Consider the following 20951-nt stretch of genomic DNA (forward strand, 5'->3'; position numbering starts at 1 on the left):
GGGGTGCTCTGGGCTCGGGATGGGGCAGATGACTCCAGGCTGGTCCAGCTGAACTGCGCTCCTGGCTTGGACCTCCCTGGGGTCAGCCCCACATCTGGTGGTCATGGAGCCATGGAATGGGTTGGGTGGGAAGGGACAGCAGAGCTCATTGAAGGACACGGGCAGGGACACCTCCCACTGTACCAGGCTGTTCCAAACCCCCTCCAGCCCAGCCTTGGACACTGCCAGGGATCCAGGGGCAGCCACAGCTGCTCTGGGCACCCTGTGCCAGGGCCTGCCCACCCTCCCAGGGAACAATTCCTGCCCAATGTCCCATCCAGCCCTGCCTGGTGGCCTCAAATCCAGCCCATCCCCTCCACTGCTGCTGTTCAGTCCTAACCCAAGTGCGGGGTCTCCACCAAAAATCCCAGTGCTGCTCCCCTGGCATGGCCCCAGCTCCCCCTGAGCTCAACCCCGGCCCAAAGCCCTTTCTGAAAGGCAGTGATTAAGCACTAATCTCGTTTTTTTTCCACCCATAAATCAGTTCCAGACCAAATATTTACTGCGAGCATCATTTCCTCGCCAAGCAGGGCTGCTGACAGCTCTCATTATTAGGAAGGATGAGTGATTTTGGACAGAGAGATATTTTTTTTCCTCTCTCTGTTTCTTCAGGAGAAGGAAAAATAATAAAGAATAATAAACACCAGGATCCAACTGGGTGACTGGGCTGGCTGCCTGTTTACTCAGGATCCCTGTCCTGAGGGAAGGGGAGCAAGAACCGAAGCCTGGAGAGGAACAGGAGCATCCTGACCCATGGCATGAGCACAGGGGGCTCACAGGGACAGGGGATCCTGTCCCCTGGTTTGGGGACAAGGAGGGCCTGGGGGACATGGAGCAAACCAAGCCCTGTCTGGGGCTCCTTGGGTAAAAAAGGGTTAAAAACCATCCTTGGGGCAGGGGTGGAGGATGAGGCCAGTCATGGGCACCTCATAAAGGACTGGCTGCCATGAGGGATCATCCATCCATCATCCATCCATCCATCCATCCATCCATCCATCATCCATCCATCCATCATCCATCCATCCATCCATCCCTCCATCCATCCATCCATCCATCCATCCATCATCCATCCATCCATCCATCCATCCCTCCATCCATCCATCCATCCATCCCTCCATCCATCCATCCCTCCATCCATCCATCATCCATCCATCATCCATTCTCCCACAAAGGTTGGAATGAGATGATCTTCAAGGTCCTTCCCAACCCAAACCACTCCATGATTGCAGAGATAGTGACAGGACAAGGAGAAATGGTTTTAAACTAAAAGAGGGGAGATTTAGATGGGATACTGGGAAAGAATTCCTCTCCAGGAGGGTGGGCAGGCCCTGGCACAGGGGGCCCAGAGCAGCTCTGGCTGCCCCTGGATCCCTGGCAGTGCCCAAGGCAAACATCTCCATCTTCCCCTGGTTCATGCAAAGTGGGGAAAAACGTGCTGGAAATGCATCCTGGTCCTCCCAGCCTGAATTTCCCATCCCAGCGGGGCAGGAGGAACCCCATTCCCTGTGCCAGGCTCCCAATTCCGCAAGGACAGCAGAGGCAAAAGAGGGGATTAAAAAACCAAACCAAACCAAACCAAACCAAACCAAACCAAACCAAACCAAACCAAACCAAACCAAACCAAACCAAACCAAAAAACAAAACAAACCCCAAGGGAAAACATCAGCCTAATTTCAATCTTCCATAAGGATAAGGCCCAACACAGCCCTACTTGGGGAAAGGGAGGCAGGATTCCCTCACTGCTGGGAGTCCCTGCCGGATAAATCCCAGCTGGATCGGGAGGAACGGGCCAAGTGCAGCACAGGAGGCAGCCGGGTTCTGCTTCCGTGCTCGGGGAGGGGTTGGCAGCACTAATGCCCCGTTAAGCGGCATCCCAGCCCTTCCCAGGGTCTGGAAAAGGTGGGTTTGGAGGGGGCAGAGAGAACCCCATCTTGAGGCTTGGAGCCCCCCAAAAATCTGGGGGACGCCCACAGCACCTTCCAGGGATGGCAGGAAAATGCCAGCTCGGGGACAAGGGCTCCTTCCCTGCCAGATTTGGAGCAGATCCCGAAATCTGGACATCCCCACTATTTTTTTTCCACTCTCCACGGTCGTCCCACCCTCGTCCCTGCTCCAGGAGGCTCCAAAGCCGGGTATTCCCGGGATTCTGCCCCTCGCTGCAGGTCCCAGGCTCCCCAGCAGCACGTGGGGATCAGCCCCTGCTCCACACAGCCCTTGGCTTCCCAAACCTTTCCCAAAATCCCTCATCTCAGCCCTTGGCACATCGGGAGCCCGCAGCAGCACCCTCAGCATCCCCCTCTCCTTCCCCTCTCACCATCCCTCTGCAGAATTCCTCATTTTCCTCCTTTATCCCGCGCACCCCTGGGTCGGGACAGCCCAAACCTACGCCCCAGGACAGAGCTCGGGGAGCACCGGGGCTGATTCCTGCCTCGGGATGCTCGGGAAAATCAGTGCCGGGAGCGATTCCTTCTCAGATAGGTGAACGCCAGCGATCAGGGCTGTAATTTCGTGCAGGAATTTGCTAAAAATATAATGATGGATTAAAAAAAAGAATTAAATGGAGAAGAAAAAAAAAAAAAAGAAAAAGCCGAGCGAGATTGAAGCGTTTAATGCAAATCCCTTTAGGTGTCAATCCCGCCTGGATGCTCATCCCCGCCTGCTCGGTGGGATCAGTCAAACGCTGATCACCGGCTCGGGGGAAAACAAGCGCGGGGTTTCAAGAGGCGCTGGAAAACAGGAGCGGACACCGGCACAAAGGGCCCGTCACGGCTCCGCGGGGCGGGGGACAGCGCCGGGCGGGCGGGAGGGGCTGCGGGCCCGCCCTGCCGGGATGTGCCGGGGTGGTTCGGAGGCTGGAAGAGCAGGGAGAGGCTGGAATGTGAGGATGGGCACAGTGGGATCCGTGTGTCACAGGGAGCAAAAATCCAATGTTCACAGGGCTGCCATGCTCCTGGAGTACGGCTCATCCCAAAAAGCGTCCCAAAGGGACACCCCAAGCACTCCCCAGCAGTGCTCATCCGCCATTCCCAACTCTTAAAAAACCTGGAAATTGAGTAAGTAACAACCTACTCTGCGGGCATTTGTTGCCACTTCCATTAAAAAGAATTAAACCGGGTTTAATTTAAAATTGAACCACAAGGCAGGAGCTGCCCCTGCAGCCGCTGGAGCCAGGTGATGTTTTATTCACCACTTTGCTCCTCGCCAGCACACACCAATTTCCACACAAGCGTTGCTCTTAAAGGAGGGGAAATAGAGTGCGAGGGGAAAAAAAATAAAAATCCCCTCATCGGTATTTCAGCTGCAAAGGATTAAAGATCGCTGCTGCCTGGCCCCGAGCGCCTGGCCCCGGGCGGGATCCTGCCCCGGGGATTTATGGCTTTTGGAGTGGTTTAATTGCACAATATTCCCGATTAGATCAGAGCAAGCAGCAGGTGAAGTGCTGCCCCCTTGCCTCTCCTCCACCGGCTCCAGGAGCATCCATTGGAAAGGCAGAGAAAGGAGGAAACCCCTCAGATTCCCTCTGGCATTTTCACGCAGGAATGGTTTGGTTGGGAGCGTGAAGATCCTTTTATCCCAACCCTGCCCTGGGCAGGGACACCTCCCACCACCCCAGGGTGCTCCAAGCTCTGTCCAGCCTGGCCTTGGACACTGCCAGGGATCCAGGGGCAGCCACAGCTGCTCTGGGCACCCTGTGCCAGGGCCTGCCCACCCTCCCAGGGAACAATTCCTGCCCAATATCCCATCCATCCCTGCCCTCTGGCAGTGGAAGCCATTCCCTGTGTCCTATCCCTCCATCCCTTGTCCCCAGCCCCTCTCCAGAACTTCTGCCACTCCTCCCTTCCTGTTCCCATATTGGCACACAGACGACAAAATCCGACCTTTTTCTTCAAGCATTCCCAAATAAACCATAAAAACCCACCCTGGCTAAGGAGCCTGAGCATTCCCAAACTGTCCTGGGGAGTTGGGATCAAACCCAGCACAGCTGGAGCCGTCTCAGCCAAGAGAGGAGGCACCAGGTCAGCTCTGACAGCGGGACAGACGCACAGCTCCCGAGCCCAGGGCCACCCCACACCCCAAATCCCCGTGCAGCAAGGAGAGCACCAGCTTCTCATGGATTTTCAGGTTTTTTGAACCTGCCTGAACAGCTGGAATTCCTCCATTCTCCACCCAAACCTGAACAATCTCCACAAAATGCTGGAGTTGATATGCAGAGGTAAAGAATATCCTCCAGATGTTCCATTTATCCTCCTCATTCCCATAAAGAGGCAACAAACCCTCCCTCCCCCGGCCAGAGGAAAAGCAGCTCCTTCATATCAAAGCCTCAGCAGTTAAATATTTATCCAAGTGCCTGTCCCCACTTCCCTGGATGCCTGAATTGAGCCTGACTGATCTATTATTCTCTTTTCCAAGCACAAAGTGGAACTTTTTTATTACAGCTGCAAATTAGAAAGCTGGGAAATTCATTGAAGGGAGTTGGAGCCAAACAGGTTTTCCCCCCCTTTCCTCCTCCTGGGATTCGAGCCGGGGCTGCAGGAGCAGCCCTGGGAGCAGACACGGGCGGGAAGGAGCTGGGAGAGGTAATTGCCAGGATCCTGGAGCGGAGCTGTTTCTCATTAAGCCCCTTCTGTTTTCTTGGTTGCCACCGTTACGTTTCTTTGAGGGGCACACAAGGGCAGGGAGGGTGAGCTGGGGCCAGCCAGGGCTGCTGGGGTTGGGTCTCCTTCAGGTGGAGAAGCTTCCACAGGGATTCAGCCTCTGGGGCACCCTGAGGGGGTTTCCCCATCCCCGGAAAACACCTCAGGCAGGTGGGGCAGATCTTCCACCAAACTGGACAATTATGGGATGGTTTGGGATGGAAGGGACATTAGAGCTCATCCAGTGTCACCCCTGCCATGGCAGGGACACCTCCCACTGTCCCAGGCTGCTCCAAGCCCTGTCCAGCCTGGCCTTGGGCACTGCCAGGGATCCAGGGACAGCCACAGCTGCTCTGGGCACCCTGTGCCAGGGCCTGCCCACCCTCCCAGGGAACAATTCCTGCCCAATCTCCCATCCAGCCCTGCCCTCTGGCAGTGGAAGCCATTCCCTGTGTCCTGTCCCTCCATCCCTTGTCCCCAGTCCCTCTCCAGCTCTCCTGGAGCCCCTTTAGGCTCTGGCAGGGGCTCTGAGCTCTCCCTGGAGCCTTCTCCTCTCCAGGTGAGCACCCCCAGCTCTCCCAGCCTGGCTCCAGAGCAGAGGGGCCCCAGCCCTTGGAGCATCTCTGTGGCCTCCTCTGGACCCCGAGGAGCTCTCCCTGCTTTTGGCTTTCCCCCCATCATTGCCCTGGCGTGCTTGGCCAGCCCAGCACCTGCTTGGGCCACACAGGGGGTCAGGAGAAGCTCTCACAACCTCTTGAGCTACAGAGACTGAGCAGGGGAGCTGCTCCCTGCCTTCCCTGCCCAGCTCCTGCTGGAAGACAGAGCTGGGAAGAGCTCAGGCTCTGCCAGGACCAACAGTGACCAGTCCCTGTCCTGTCCCTGTCCCCGGGCACTGTCCACAGCCCCTGCCCTCCCCGTGCCCTCTCTCCCAGCCCGAGGCAGCACAGCAGGCACCAGGGGGGCTGTGCCACCTCTCCCGGGATGTTAATCCTTATCTAAATTCATCCTCACGCCTGTCTGGCTTTGAAAGGAGCCTCAACTCCTCATTAAAGGACACGGTGAGAAGTTTCTCCTCTGAGCACAGTAAAGCTCCAGCGCCTCTGGATGGAATAGCAGGGCCGTAATTAACATTAATGACACTCCTAAGGAGCCACAGCCCGGAGCAGTGGGATAATTCCAGCACGGAGCCAGGTTGGTGCGGGGGCCACTCATCACTGTCACCTCACGGTGTGCAAACCATCCTTTGAGGGAGCTGGACACGTTCCAGGAGCTGTGCACAGCTCCACAGCCCTGGCTCACCGGCAGCAGCAGCGAGATTAATCAGGGGGATGATGTGGAAGCACAGGAGAGATGCTGCTCGTTTTGCTCTCCAGATTCCCGCACTTCCACACTCTGGCAGAAGTTCCAGGTTGGGGCTCTCTTTTCAGGATAAATAACACAGCGTGGAGATCATGGAATCATGGGATGCTTTAGGTTGGAAACGACCCTTTGAAATCATTGAGCCCACCTGTGTCCCAAGTGCCAAATCCATGCAGTTTTTACATCTCCAAGGATGGGGACTCCAGCCTGGGCAGCTGTGCCAGGGCCTGACCACCCTTTCAGTGAAGGAATTTCCCCCAAATACCCACCCTGACCCTCCCCTGGCCCAGCCTGAGGCCGTTCCCTCTCCTCCTGTCCCTGTTCCCTGGGAGCACAGCCCGACCCCTCCGGCTGTCCCCTCCTGTCAGGAGCTGTGCAGAGCCACAAGGTTCCCCCTGAGCCTCCTTTTCTCCAGGCTGAGCCCCTTTCCCAGCTCCCTCAGCCTCTCCTGGGGCTCCAGCCCCTTCCCAGCCCCGTTCCCTGCCCTGGACACGCTCCAGCCCCTTTTTGTCCTTCTTGTCATGAGGGACCCAAAACTGTCCCCAGGATCTGAGGTGACTCCCAGGGACGGGCACTGCCCTGCCCCTGCTGCCACCCCAGGGCTGGCACAGCCCGGGCACCAGTGCCCGCCTCGGGAGGACGCTCCATATGGATCATCTCCACACGTTGGCAACGTCCTGCTGCCTCCACCTGCTCTGCAAACATCAATCTCCTGCTCGCCCCCGGTGCCAGCAGCCCACCTGCCTTTCCAAAGCTGGGGAATGTCAGAGGAGCTGCCTGGACGCCGCTCTCCCAATCCCGCCCGTGCGGAACATCGGGCAATCGATCCACCAGGTGGATGGGAATTGCTACAAGGGGAAACATCATTATTGTCAAGGTTGCAGAGCTGCAGAATTAATGACCCATCAGGGCCTGTTTAGGGCCAGCTTACATGATTAAATCTGAAGCACAGTCTAAGCACGGGCTGCTCGGTCAGGTGGGGATGGTGGAGACCTCTGCTCCCAGGTTTTTGGAGGTCTGGGATTCAGATTTTCACCTCTCTGCTCTCTGCTCCCAGGTTTTTGGAGGTCTGGGATTCAGATTTTCACCTCTCTGCCCTCTGCTCCCAGGTTTTTGGAGGTCTGGGATTCAGTTTTTCACCTCTCTGCCCACTGCTCCCAGGTTTTTGGAGGTCTGGGATTCAGTTTTTCACCTCTCTGCCCTCTGCTCCCAGGTTTTTGGAGGTCTGGGATTCAGTTTTTCACCTCTCTGCCCACTGCTCCCAGGTTTTTGGAGGTCTGGGATTCAGTTTTTCACCCCTCTGCCCACTGCTCCCAGGTTTTTGGAGGTCTGGGATTCAGTTTTTCACCCCTCTGCCTTGATGGCCCGAGTTGAGCCCTAGGCTTGGCCAAGTGCCACAGCAAATATCCCATTCTCGGGAATTTGTAATGTGGGATGGAGAAAAACACCCCCAGGACAGAGGGTGTCTAAAGCTAAAGTTGGAAATAATACAAGAAAAAGGAAAAGAAGAAATTTGGGATGTGCTCTATCACCAGTTCACATCTGAACTTCACGTCTGACTTCACCCAGCCAGGAAATCCTCATCCCACTCTGGAAAAATCCCAATGGGGCAAAAGGGAAGGAAATGAACCCTCGGGAAGACATCCATACCGGGAATGTCACCACAACCACACAGGATAAGGAGAATTCATGGAAAATTAAGCCAAAATCCAGCTGCCTTGAGCTGGAGGAGCCTGGTCCCAGCCCAAACCTGCCCTAGGTGCACCACAAAAACCTCCTGTCCTGTCCTGTCCTGTCCTGTCCTGTCCTGTCCTGTCCTGTCCTGTCCTGCAGCTGCTGCAGGTGGAACTCAGGTCATGCTCTGATCCACCCAGCCCAGCTGCATCCCAGAGGATGCTCCTCGAGGGCCACGGGTCCATGGATCTGCCAGACAGTAGCGTGGCAGAGGGAGCCTCAGCGGGGAAGCAGATGAGGGTTTGGGCTCAGCTCCCCTTCAGAAGGGCCAGGGGACAAAGGGTGGGTCAGGGGATGGGTCTGAGGAGGGTCTGAAGATGAAGGATGGGTCAAAGGACAGGCCTGAAGACAAAGGATGGGTCTGAGGATGGGTCAGGGGAAGAAGGATGGGGTAGAAGATGAAGGGGGGGGGTCTAATGAGGGGTCCAGGGACAAAGGATGGGTCTAAGGATGAGCCAAAGGACAAAGGGTGGGTCAAAGAAGGAGGGATGGATCCAAGGGTGGGTCTAATGAGGGGCCCAGGGATTAAGGACTGGTCCAAGGACAGGCCTAAAGATGAAGGAGGGGTCCAAATATGGGTGAAAGGATGAAGGATCTGTCTTAGGATGGGCCAAAGGACAAAGGATGAGTCTAAGGAGGGGTCTCAGGATGAAGGGTGGGTCCAAGAATAGGTCTAAAGATGAAGGATGGGTCTGAGGATGGGCCTAAGGATGGATCTAAGGGTGGAGGGCAGGTCTAAGTACAAAGGAAACGTCTAAGTACAGACCGAAGGATGAAGGATGGACCAAAGGAGGGAGGATGGGCCAAAGGATAAAGGATGACTCAAAGAGTGGGTCTAACAAGGGGTCCAAAGATGACAGGGGGGTTCAAGGACAGGCCTAAAGATGAAGGATGGGTCTAAGGACAGGTCTAAAAATGAAGAATGGCTCTAAGTACAAAGGAAAAGTCTAAGTACGAGCCAAAGGATGAAGGAGGGGTCTAATGAGGGATCCCAGGATGAGTCCAAGGACAGGTCCAAAGATGAGGGATGGGTCTGACGATGGGTCCAAGGATGATGAGCGTGTCTAAGTACAAAGGAAAACTCTAAGTACAGCTCAAAGCATAGAGGGTGGGCCAAAGGACAAAGGCCAGGTCTAATGAGGGGATGAAGGATGGGTTCAAGGGCAGATCTAAAGATGAAGGACAGGTCTAAGGACGGATCCAAGGATGATGGGTGGGTCTAGGTAGAGGTCAGAGGACAAAGGACGGGTCAAAGGCTGGGTCTAAGGGTAAGGAGCACCCACCCCAGGGCAGCTCCTGCCCCCAGAGATCACTGGACACCCTTCCAAGGGCTCACACCCGCCCTCAACCCGCTGGACTGCTGCTCCCCAACGAAAGGATTTTAAGATTTTAAGACCTCATTCCGAGTTTCTTTCCTGGCTCCTGGCTGATGGATAATCGTTAACTATCCGTGAGAGATCCCAATGGCCCGTGGAATTCATGAGGTATTAAATGGGCATTATATTATCAGCCACTCTCAATGTTTTGTTTCTGTTTCAGGACCATTCCTGGGATGTTTATGGGTTGTGGATTTATGGAAGTCAGGGGATCTTTTCAGGAGTAATGTTCCATACCTCGGAGTTACGGTCAGCAGCTGGAGACTCCATGGAGGAAAATTGGAGGCTGGGAGCTCCAAAAACAACAAAAAAAACCCCAATTTAACCCCTGCCTCAGAAGGTCTTGGCACCCAGAAACGATGGATTAAACGCTGGGAATAAGATCCGAAAGACAACATTCAAAGGAGTTTATGAGCTGTCATGGGGAATCAAGCAGTACACGGTGGCCTTGCTCCGGAGGGGACCCGGCTGCTGCTGCTGCTGTCACAAATAAATGGTGGTGTTTTATTTTCTGTCTGCGCCGAGGTGCAAAAACCCGGGGGGAGCAGCCCTGGAGACCCTGAGGGCTCTGTTCCATCAATCCCGACCCACAGCTCGTGGGGAGACAGATTTCTCCTTCTGCCAAAGCCATCCCTGGCTCCCCAGAGCTCGTTTCACCCCATCCTGAGCTGGGGAGGAGATAAAGAGACTTTGGACAAGTGACAGGACACAGGGAATGGCTTCCCACTGCCAGAGGGCAGGGATGGATGGGATATTGGGCAGGAATTGTTCCCTGGCAGGGTGGGCAGGCCCTGGCACAGGGTGCCCAGAACAGCTGTGGCTGTCCCTGGATCCCTGGCAGTGTCCAAGGCCAGGCTGGACAGGGCTGGGAGCAGCCTGGGACAGTGGGAGGTGTCCCTCCCATGGCAGGGGTGGGGTAAGATGGTCCCTGATGTCCCTTCCCACCCAACCCATTCCATAAATCAGCCTGAGGGACACCAGCCTCTCTGCTGGGAGGGTCTCAGAAGGATCCTGGCAGAGAACAGGCAGCAGAGGGGTAAATCTCCACCCCAAGTCACTCCAGGAGATCCCACCCAGCACTTGGGATCCCAGGAGCGTCCTCAAACTCTCGGCTCTCCACGTCCAGCCCCTCCTTCCATGCTGAAACAGGACACGGGGAATAGAAAGCCCCACCCCAAAGCAACCCAAAAGCAAAGGGGCACAGGTAAAACCAGAAGGGGTTGATCAGGGAAGGCTCCAAATCCCCTTCCAGGAATGAGCTCCCTCCTGCAGGAAGCACAGAGGACTGGACTTCAGGGACACTGTGGAAGTGTGACATTAAAAAAACCCCATCCTCAAATTCCATGGCCACGGCCGTAAGATAACAATTAGGTGAGAAGAGCCTGAAAATATTTCAATTTTAATCCACTTTTTATCTGTGCCAGGCATTTTCCACCTCATCCAGGCTAATAAACAGCTCCCACTCCAGCAAGGCTGTGCTGGAAAAAAAGAGGGAAACAAGCCTTGCTGCCTCTTTAATGCACTAATTACAATCCCGAACCGCTAATGGGATTAGCAGGCAGGATTTAGTGGTTGTCTCCTGCAAAATCATTAAGTGCCATTAGAGAAAATGAACTTCCCTGCTTCTCCAAGAGGTTTGCAGGAATCCGGATCCGAGCCGGCGCAGCGGCCCCTGGAGCACCACGGGGCCCTGTCAATATTGGCTCTTTCCCTGATTAATTCCCTAATCAGGAGCTGAAATTGCCCGGCACCACTGGGAGGGGAGCACTGGAGACACTGGGGAAACTGGCAAAGGAATGATGGAAGGGTTTGGGTGGGAAGGGACCTCAGAGCTCATCCAGTGCCACCCCTGCCCTGGGCAGGGACACCTCCCACTGTCCCAGGCTGCTCCAAGCCCTGTCCAGCCTTGGACATTCCAGGGATCCAGGGGCAGCCACAGCTGCTCTGGGCACCCCGTGCCAGGGAGGTGGAGAGGGATGGAAGCACAGGGGACATCACTGTTTGTGTCTCTCGTGTGACACTTCCACCTCCACGCCCTTCCCCGCTCCTTCCCTTGGTAGGAAATTCCAGGAAATCCCCACGCTGGGGAATCAGCAGCCAGAAGATCTGATGGTCCAAAGCTGTGTCCCAGCTCCATGGCAGGGTGGCCATGAGTGCTGGAAGCTGTCCCTGCCCTGGGATGAGATGAGCCTTAGGGTGTCCTCCAGCCCAAACCTTGATTCCTTTGATCCTTGCCTGACTGCATCCCGCTCTCCCAGCGCCTCCAGTGCTCCCTTCCCAGCGGTGCCGGGCAATTTCAACTCAGGATCATCAGGGAATGGCCAAGACCAACCTGGGGATCAAACAGGGGGAGCTCTGCCCTCAGTGAGACCCTCTCCAGCTGAGGGCAGAGCGTGGATTTGGGCTGGAATTCTGCCAGGAGCAGGGGAAGGGAGAGGCTGCACCCTGGGAATGCAGGATGTGCCCTGGGGACAGAAGGCTCTGCCTGGAGCCTTCTCCTCTCCAGGTGAGCACCCCCAGCTCTCCCAGCCTGGCTCCAGAGCAGAGGGATGGGTGGCCTGAAGACCACAGAGATTCCCACAGGATCCTCCAGTGCCAGCCCTGCCCTCCAGCACTCCCCCCATCCCAGGCTGCTCCAAGGGGTGCTCCAGGGGATCGAACAAAGCAAACACTTCTATTTCCAGTGCCTAAGCTGGAGGAGGAGGGTGAGGGTGGCCTTCCAGGAGGCATTTCCCAGCTGAAATGGCTTTGTTTCCAAAAGCTAAATGCATTTGGACACCAAAATTCCCAGGGGAAGAGGAGGGTGGATGATCGCCCTCATGATCCCGTGCAGTGACGCTGCCACAGCCTGGGGGACAAGGGACACCGCCATGCTGGGGCCACCAGACACATCTGCCACCCCCAAACCCGCTCTGGTGCCCTGTGCCCCAACAAGGGGAGCTCCAGGTCAGGCACTGGGAGCACCTCAGTGCATTTAACCCTTTCCATGTCTCCCTGGAGCTGCCCAAATCGTGGATAGGCCGGAGAGCCTGTGCTGTGCCAGCGCACCCGTGCTCCCTCCACAGCCCTCAGGGGACTCTTCCCTGCATTCTGGCACAGCCTTTTTATCCCCAAGAACCCCAAATTTTGGGACGAAAAGAGCAGTTTGTCCTGGAATCCTGTTTTGGGAGCCAGCTCCATCCCAAAACGCTCTGAGGGAGGGGAGGTGATGTCCCGAAGCGGCCACAGTCCCCTCTGCCACCCCCACGTCAGGAGAAAGGTTTTCCGAACGGCGCCACCAAAAGGGATGGACAAGGATAGGGAGGGAATGCAGCGATGCCAGGGAATCCTTTCCCTGCACAGCAGCAGCCTCTGCCGGCAGCGGAGCCGCAGAGCAGGAGCAGCGGGGAGGCGGCAGAGCCTGGAGAGCGCCGCCAGGGAGGGAAAAGATCCCGGGGGTCTCCAGCACATAAACTGTCCTCTCCACAGGGATTTATGGATCCATAGATCCACTTTTCAGCTGGAAGGTGATCATTCCCCTCTCCCTCCAGCGTGCACTCTCGCAGCTCTCCCGGCCATTCCCGCCAGCAGCCGGGAACCCCAGCCCTCCCATCCCACACTCCGGCACAACAATCCCGCAGCCCCTGGGTGCCCCCACCCACCCAAAATGAGATCCCGGCGGAGCAGAACCGGCCCCATCCCACAGCACCCCGCCGCGAGGAGCCGCAAAAAGGAATTTCCACGGGAAACCTCCAAACAAAACACCGAAGTTTGGGGATAAACGCACTTTTCCCAAGGCGCCGGGATGGGGTTTATCCCCCCCAACAAGCACCAGCCCCGGGGCACCACTTACTTGGGGGTGTGCGCCTCGTCCACGCGGTGCCCCAGCTGGAACTCGTGGGATTTGCTGCGGTGCAGCGCCGTGAAGCCCGGGATGAGGTGGATCAGCTTCCGCGACGAGGGCGGCGGCGTCCCGGGGGGCTTCAGCTTGTTCCTGCGGCGCACGGGGGGCGTCCCCGGCGGGGTCATGGTGGTGACGATGTTGGGGGTGCGCGGGGGGGTGTGCGCGGCGTGGCGCTGCCGGGGGGACGGCGGCAGCGAGCGGTGGCCGGACTCGAGCGGCGGGCACAGCCCCGCGGGGCCCTCCACGGTCAGGCGGTCCACGTGGGTGTACACGGGCCCGTGGGCAGAGCCGGCGTGGCAGTGGTGCTGCCCGCACTTGGGCTGCGGCTTGGGGCTGGGGTGCGTCCTGCCCCAGGGGCCCGGCTCGGCGGGGCAGCCCGGGCTGTTCTCCTTGCCCGGCTCCGTGCTCGGCCACTGGATGGTCCAGTCCTGCTTGGAGAGGCTCCCGCCTGCGGAGAGCACAGAGAGGCGCCCATGCGGTGCGGCAGAGCCGGGAATGCCCTGCCCGGCCCCGGGGGTGCTAAAGGTGCCGTCCCTGCAGGGGTTTGAGGGTTGGACGGGACTCGGAGCAGCCTGGTTTAGTGGAAGGAGTTCCTGCCCATGGAATGAGGGGATCCCAGAGGCCTCTTCCCACCCGTATCCCATGACTGATTCTATCCTGGCACTGCAGCCCAGCAAGAACCTTCTCTGTGTTACAGAATCTTGGAATGGTTCAGGTGGGAAGGGACCTTCAGGGTCACCTCATCCCACCCCTGCCATGGGCAGGGACACCTCCCACTGTCCCAGGCTGCTCCAAGCCCTGTCCAGCCTGGCCTTGGACACTGCCAGGGATCCAGGGGCAGCCACAGCTGCTCTGGGCACCCTGTGCCAGGGCCTGCCCACCCTGCCAGGGAACAATTCCTGCCCAGTATCCCATCCATCCCTGCCCTCTGGCAGTGGAAGCCATTCCCTGTGTCCTGTCCCTCCATCCCTTGTCCCCAGTCCGTCTCCAGCTCTCCTGGAGCCCCTTTAGGCCCTGGCAGGGGCTCTGAGCTCTCCCTGGAGCCTTCTCCTCTCCAGGTGACACCCCCAGCTCTCCCAGCCTGGCTCCAGAGCAGAGGGGTGGGTGGCCTGAAGACCACGGAGATTCCCACAGGATCCTCCAGTGCCAGCCCTGCCCTGGGCAGGGACCCCTCCCCCATCCCAGGCTGCTCCAAGCCCCGTCCAGCCTCGGGCACTGCCAGGGCTGGGACCCCACAGCTGCTCTGGAGATCCCATCTGGAGCCTAAAGCGCTCCAAGGGAGGGAGCTGCCAGGGGTGGAGGTGTCCCCACGTGTCCCCACCATCGCCAGCTCCCCCTGCCACCCCCAAGGGTGGCCCTGGGATGGGACACCCCCGCTGGGACGGGGACACCCTCCCCTGGCCCAGGCTGACGCCCCATCTCACCCCCGTTTGTGCCATTTGCATAATGAGGGGGCTGTAATTAACAAAGGCTCCTCTCCACTCCTAATTATCCATCACCACCGGCAGCACAGAGCAGCTGGCAGCACCTTTGGAGCATCCCAGGATGATCCAGGTGGAATCTGGTCCTTGATCCCAGCTCAAGGCCCCTTGAGGCCTTTGCATTGTCCCCATCAAGGAAACCCCGAATTTCCTCATTTTCCAGCGCCTCCTTCCCACTCCCTGCTTGGGCTGGGGATTGGATCCTCTCCCCTCACTCCTGCCTTTCCACGGGAATGTTTCAACTCCAGAGGAGAAGGAAAGGCTTGGGAAGTGAAAGGTTCGGGTTGAAAGAAAGCTTCGAGTCAAGGGGTGGAGGATGGGGCATGAGGACTTTGGTGGAATCATTTTCTCAGAGGAGAACATCAAAATAAAGGATAAAAAAATGCCAAAATAATTGTAAAATATGAAAAAAAAAACCCAGTAAAAAATTCCCAAGTAATTGTAAAATATTTTTAAAATAATAATAAACATTTCCCAAATAATTGAAAACTATTGAAAAATATGTATCAACAAAAGCATAAAAAGAGAAAATAATATTTAAACCCTTAAAATTGAAATGAATTAATTAGAATTAATAAGAAATAAAAGTAAATAACGTTATTTTTAGAAATTAAAACTAATTAATCAGAATAAAATATAACTTAAATAATATTAAAATAATAATTTAATGGTTTTAGATTAAAATAATTTAACAAAATAAAAAGAAATCAAAATAACTACGGTAAAAATAATAATTAAAAACTCTAAAAAATGAAACAAATTCATTAGAATGAATGAAAAGTATAAATAAATTAAAAGTAAGTGGTAAAAGTGTTATAAACTAAAATTAATAAGAATAAATAAGAAATTCAAATAAATATAATAAAAGCTAGAAATGTTTAAAAATAAAAGAATTAATTAGTAAGATGAATTAATAAAAAGAAATTAAGCTAAAAATAGGAATAAGAAAAATATTTACAAAAAAAATTAAATTCTGAAAAAGCTCAGGATATGCAAATCATGCTCTTCCCATTGGCCGCTTCGCTCGCCTTGATTTGCATAACTCCGCGCCGGCCCGGTGCTAATTAGCGGCGTTAATGAAGATGGGGGAAGCTCTCCCTGCGCCCCCCGTGTCCCCGCCGTGCCCCGCGTTCGGGCCGATGCTCCCGGGAATAAAAAAATAAACCCTAAAAACACTAAAAACCCCTAAAAACAGCCGGGAAAAGCCGGGAAAGCTCAGGAAGCGGGAGGGCGGCAGGTACGAGCACTGCGCCTGATGGGATCAGCTTAAACCGAGAATGCGCTTAAGAGGGGAAAAACCAACAAAAAACATCCCGAAGCTCCTCCTGCTCCAAAGGGCGGCGGGTCCGCTCCCTCCCGGCGCTGCTGCGGCTCCGATTCCCGGCTGGAAAACCGCGGGAAGAGCTGGGAAGGGCCCTGTGCCCCGTTTGTCCTCAGACCGGCGGCCTGGCTGCTGCTCAGACCTCCCCTGGGTTGTTTCGATCCCAAATATCAGACACTGGATCAGTCACTGTTGGGATCTCAGCCACGGCCACCCCCCGGTCCCACGGGCCACCTCTCCTGGCCCTGTGGATGCTCCCTGTGGATGGATTTGGGTTTATGGATCCCATCAGATCCCTCCCTCTGCCCCATTTCATCAGGGAAACTTTCCCCAAACCACTCCATCAAAAAGCAACAGGAAAACAAACTCCTGGGAAGGGGAGGCAGCACTGGGATGCAGCTCATGGGTCCAGAGATGGGAAAATTCCCCCCGTTTTCCACCTGTCCCAAACAACAAAGAGCAAGGCTTGCTTTGTTTTCCCTAAAGTAAAAGGCTGGGAATTACTGGATATTCTCACGGGAGCTGGCGAGGCAGCCCTGCATCCCAGCTGCTCCTCGGGATACTCCGAGTGCTCCTTCCCTCCCCAGAAGCTGCTCCCGGATGACCAAACTGGAGATTTTGGAATGCCCAGGTTTTTTGGGAACCCCATGGTCCCAGCACTCACATCCCAGGACAGCAGACTCTGGAACAGACTCTGGAATCACCCAGCTTGCAGCACGGGGATATCAGGAAGGTCAACTCTTCCCTCCTCTCCAGCACACCAGCTCACAAATTCCTCCCGAACCGGGATTTTCCCTCACTGCTCCCGCCCCTGCCTGAGCCCGCGCTGTCCCCAGGCCAGCCTCAGCCTTCCCAGGACTCACAAATATTCCATTCCAGCCCGTTTTTCCCGGCAGGACACTTCATAACCCCACACACCCCTCAGCAGTCACACCCCATCGGCTCCCTGGGCCACAGCTCCGCTCAGATTTAATATTAAATTAATCCAGCTCCGAGATCGGGCCCGATAACAAAACCCTGCTCCCAGGGAGCCACATCCAAGGAAAATCCAATCCAGCCTTGGTGACACCACAGAGCAGGGGGGTTGTAAAGTGGATTCACCACTCGGATTTATGGGATGCTCCCGGTTTTCCCTGCTGCCCCCAGGACGCTCGGCTTGGGAAGCGCCTCCTTTCCTGAGCCCATCCTGGCAAAATCCATCTCCATGGAGCAGCCTCCAGCTCCCCGCCCAGGCAGGGGCAGCCTGGGAAATTAGAGGCTGCTAATTAACGACTCAATAAATAAAGATGGATGGGAAAGGTTAATCCTGAACCTTATTCCTGCTTTATGGATACAAATCTTGGCGTCTCGGAATTGGCCGCTGCGGCTCCTGCCAAGGAATTCCGGCTTTTATGGAGGATGCAGCTTGTTCATTAATTACATTTTTAGGAGGAGGATGATCTCTTGCCTCTCAAGGAGATCAAATGCAGCTAAAACACAGATTAAAAGGCATTTCTGAGGCTGCTGGTGCATCTGGGGCTCCTTTGGGGGCCATCATATCCCAAAGGGTGTAAAATCCCAACACTGCAACCAAGGAGAGCAGCACTGGATCCTGGGATGCTCCTTCATCCCCATCCAGAAACTCCAGACAGCTCCTCAGGGCTGTGCCAGCCTCACTGCCATGGAGCCAGGAATGCAGCTAGAAATCCCTGGAACCCAGGGGATGGAGGGATGGATGGATGATGGATGGATGGATGGATGGATGGATGGATGGATGGATGATGGATGGATGGATGGATGATGGATGGATGGATGGATGGATGGATGGATGGATGGATGGATGGATGGATGGATGGATGGATGATGGATGGAGGGATGGAGGGATGGATGGATGGATGGATGGATGGATGGATGGATGGATGGATGGATGATGGATGGATGGATGGATGGATGATGGATGGATGGATGGATGGATGGATGGGTGGATGGATGGATGGATGGATGGATGGATAAAAGCAGCACAGCACCCCCTCAGTGCACCCCAAAGCCCCAACCCCATCACTGCTCAGTCCCCAACAGCCCAGGGGACATTCCCAAGGTCCCAGCAGTGCTGCTCTGCCCATGCCAATCCCACATCCCACCAAAACACACTGCCTGGGCCTCAGGGAACCTGGAGCCGGCCTGGCTGAGTGGAGTGATCGGCTCCCACCACCCTTCCTGAGCCCAAGGCATGCAAGGAGCATCCCACCCTTCCCTGGCCAGAAATCCCACTGTTCCTAACTCCCCGCCGGCAGGAGAGGACAGGGACTCTGCTCCTGCTCTCCCAGGGGATAAAAAGAGGGGAAATTCCTGGGATGGAGCCATTTGTTTGGCCCAGACAGGGAACAGGGAGCTCCATCTGGTGGAGCTTCCCACACCCAAATCCTCAAGAAATTCAGGGAGATTCCGTCTCCTCCACTGCCTGGGAGCTCCTCAGGGCTCTGCCTGTCCCCTGCCTGTCCCCAGGGTTGTGTCATCCAGGGGACAGTGCAGCTCCAGCATGGCTCGGACCCACAGCAGCTGGCATTGGCAAGGATCCCGATCCCGCAGCCCTGGCAGAGCAGGAACGGCCACGGCAGCACCCCGGCAATGCCGAGGGACAGAGGGGATGATGGATGGAGTTAAATGGAGCGCCGGGAAAGACAAACACTCCATGCCTGGCTGGATGGCTCCTGCCGGGATCCAATGGACCACCAGGAACGCTGCAGCCCCATCAGCCACCCCATTAGGGAGCAAATGGAGCAGCAGCATCCCACAGACCTCTGGTGCTCCCATCTCCTCCAGCCGGAAAACTCTGGAGGAACCAGAGAAACTTCCCTGCAGCTGCCGAGCCAAAGGCCAGGGAGGATTTTTCCAAAGCAGGGAATTCCCTGGGCCGAGCAGACAGAGGGATTTGTTGGGAGCAGCCTTTAAAAGTCAGAGGTGTTTAAACAAAGAGCAGCTGAGGCCTTCCCGGGGCTCCCAGGGAGGCACCGCCGCCCTTCCTCAAATAGCAGAGAGACCTCATGGAAATGCCGACGGGAGGGGGGGCAGCAGCTGGATTTGGGGAGCTGGAGGGGGGGATAATCCCTAGGGAATGGCAGGCTGGGCTCAGCCAGCCTCACCTCGCCCCACTGCCGCTGTCCCCAGCACGGGGTGGCACTGCCACTTTGTGCCGTGTGGGAAGCCTGGGGAGGATCCAATCACCAGGACCGGTGGGTGCGGCCAAGGCCTCTCCGGGATCCCTCTCTGGGACATTCTGTGCTCCGGGGACGCTGCTGGGCCCCAAAGCTGCCCCTCCTTGAAACCGTGTCACATCACCAGCACTGTCCCCTGCTGTCCCCAGGGGCTGCTCCACACTGCACAGCCCAGCTGGGCTCATTCCCAGCCTGCCAAACCCCGGGATGCAGCTGTGCTGGAGGAGCCCCTCTGGAGGGGACAGGAGCCAGGCAGAGGGTCTGGGGTCCCCAAATTATGGGGGTCTGGGGTTCCCTAATCCCAGGGGTTTGCTGCTGCCCCAGAGTCACCCCTGTGCTGGCAGCTGTCCTCCCACTGGTTCTGTGGGGCCATCCATGGGGATGGGCTGTGCCAGAGTGGCTGGAGCGTGTCCAGGGCAGGGAACAGAGCTGGGAAGGGGCTGGAGCCCCAGGAGAGGCTGAGGGAGCTGGGAAAGGGGCTGAACCTGGAGAAAAGGAGGCTCAGGGGGAACCTTGTGGCTCTGCACAGCTCCTGACAGGAGGGGACAGCCGGGGGGGTCGGGCTGTGCTCCCAGGGAACAGGGACAGGAGGAGAGGGAACGGCCTCAGGCTGGGCCAGGGGAGGGGCAGGGTGGAATTTGGGGGAAATGCCTTCACTGAAAGGGTGATCAGGCCCTGGCACAGCTGCCCAGGTCAGGGCTGGAGTCCCCATCCCGCGAGGGATTTCACAGCCGTGTGGATGTGGCACTTGGGGACATGGGTCAGTGGGAATGGCTGGACTCGCTCTTAAAGGATCTTTTCCAAGCCGAACGATTTTGTTGTGACCCATCAAGGCTCGGCTGGGACGCGGTGCCAGCACAGCCGGACCCTGCCCGGTCCCCGCCGCATCCCCCGCGCCCTCCCCGGGCAGAGGCGGCCCCGGCCCCGCTCTGCCCCCGCGGCTGCAGCCGGAGCGGCGCCGTGCGGAGCGATCGAGCAGCGGAGCTCTGCTGCCACCGCCCGGGGACCCGCGCAGCCCGCACCGCACGGCACCGGGAGCCGCGCAGCAGCGCCGGGAAGGGCGGGCGGGGCCGGGGCATTCCCTGGGAAGGGCTCCGGGAATGGGGGGCTCCGCTCCGAGCCAGCCGGAAAGCGATGCTGGAGCTGCTGGCTGCCAGAGCTTTCCCCTGAGCCTCCTGACTGAGCTCCTGCAGGCACGGGGGGTCAGGGGAGCCTGTAAGAGTCACGAAATGGGCTGGATTTGGAGGGGCCCTCACCCAGTGCCACCCCTGCCATGGCAGGGACACCTCCCACTGTCCCAGGGTACTCCAAGCCCTGTCCAGCCTGGCCTTGGACACTGCCAGGGATCCAGGGGCAGCCACAGCTGCTCTGGGCACCCTGTGCCAGGGCCTGCCCACCCTCCCAGGGAACAATTCCTTCCCAATCTCCCATCCATCCCTGCTCTCCGGCAGTGGAAGCCATTCCCTGTGTCCTGTCCCTCCATCCCTTGTCCCCAGTCCCTCTCCAGCTCTCCTGGAGCCCCTTCAGGCCCTGGCAGGGGCTCTGAGCTCTCCCTGGAGCCTTCTCCTCTCCAGGTGAGCACCCCCAGCTCTCCCAGCCTGGCTCCAGAGCAGAGGGGCCCCAGCCCTGGCAGCATCTCCTCCTCTGCTCTCACTCCAGCAGCTCCACATCTTTCCCATGCTGGGGACCCCACAGCCAGGGGCAGCTCTGCAGGTGGGGTCTCACCTGGGCAGGGAGGAGGGGCAGAATCCCCCTCTCCTTTCCTGCTGCCCACACTGGGGATCAGCCAGGGCAGGGGGGTTTGAGGTCCCAGCTCTCACCCCCAAATCCTTTTCCCAGGGCTGCTCCCAGAGGTTCCCTGTGGGAAGTGAGTTCCCAGCCAGCCCCAGGGATGCAGCAACTCTGTCAACACCTGCACCACAAGAGGAGG

The 20951-nt window shown here is 57.0% G+C and overlaps 1 protein-coding gene across 1 annotated transcript in view; it reads right to left on the bottom strand.

Moving 5' to 3' along the window:
• Positions 1-20951, bottom strand: part of KSR2 (kinase suppressor of ras 2) — a 75014-nt gene that overhangs the window by 46869 nt on the left and 7194 nt on the right. Inside the window, exon 4 of the mRNA XM_063415825.1 lies at positions 12975-13473. Coding sequence (XP_063271895.1) covers positions 12975-13473 — 499 coding nt within the window. The remainder of the gene's footprint in view (positions 1-12974; positions 13474-20951) is intronic.

This window comes from Prinia subflava, chromosome 19, assembly GCF_021018805.1.
Source record: "Prinia subflava isolate CZ2003 ecotype Zambia chromosome 19, Cam_Psub_1.2, whole genome shotgun sequence".
Taxonomy (NCBI): domain Eukaryota; kingdom Metazoa; phylum Chordata; class Aves; order Passeriformes; family Cisticolidae; genus Prinia; species Prinia subflava.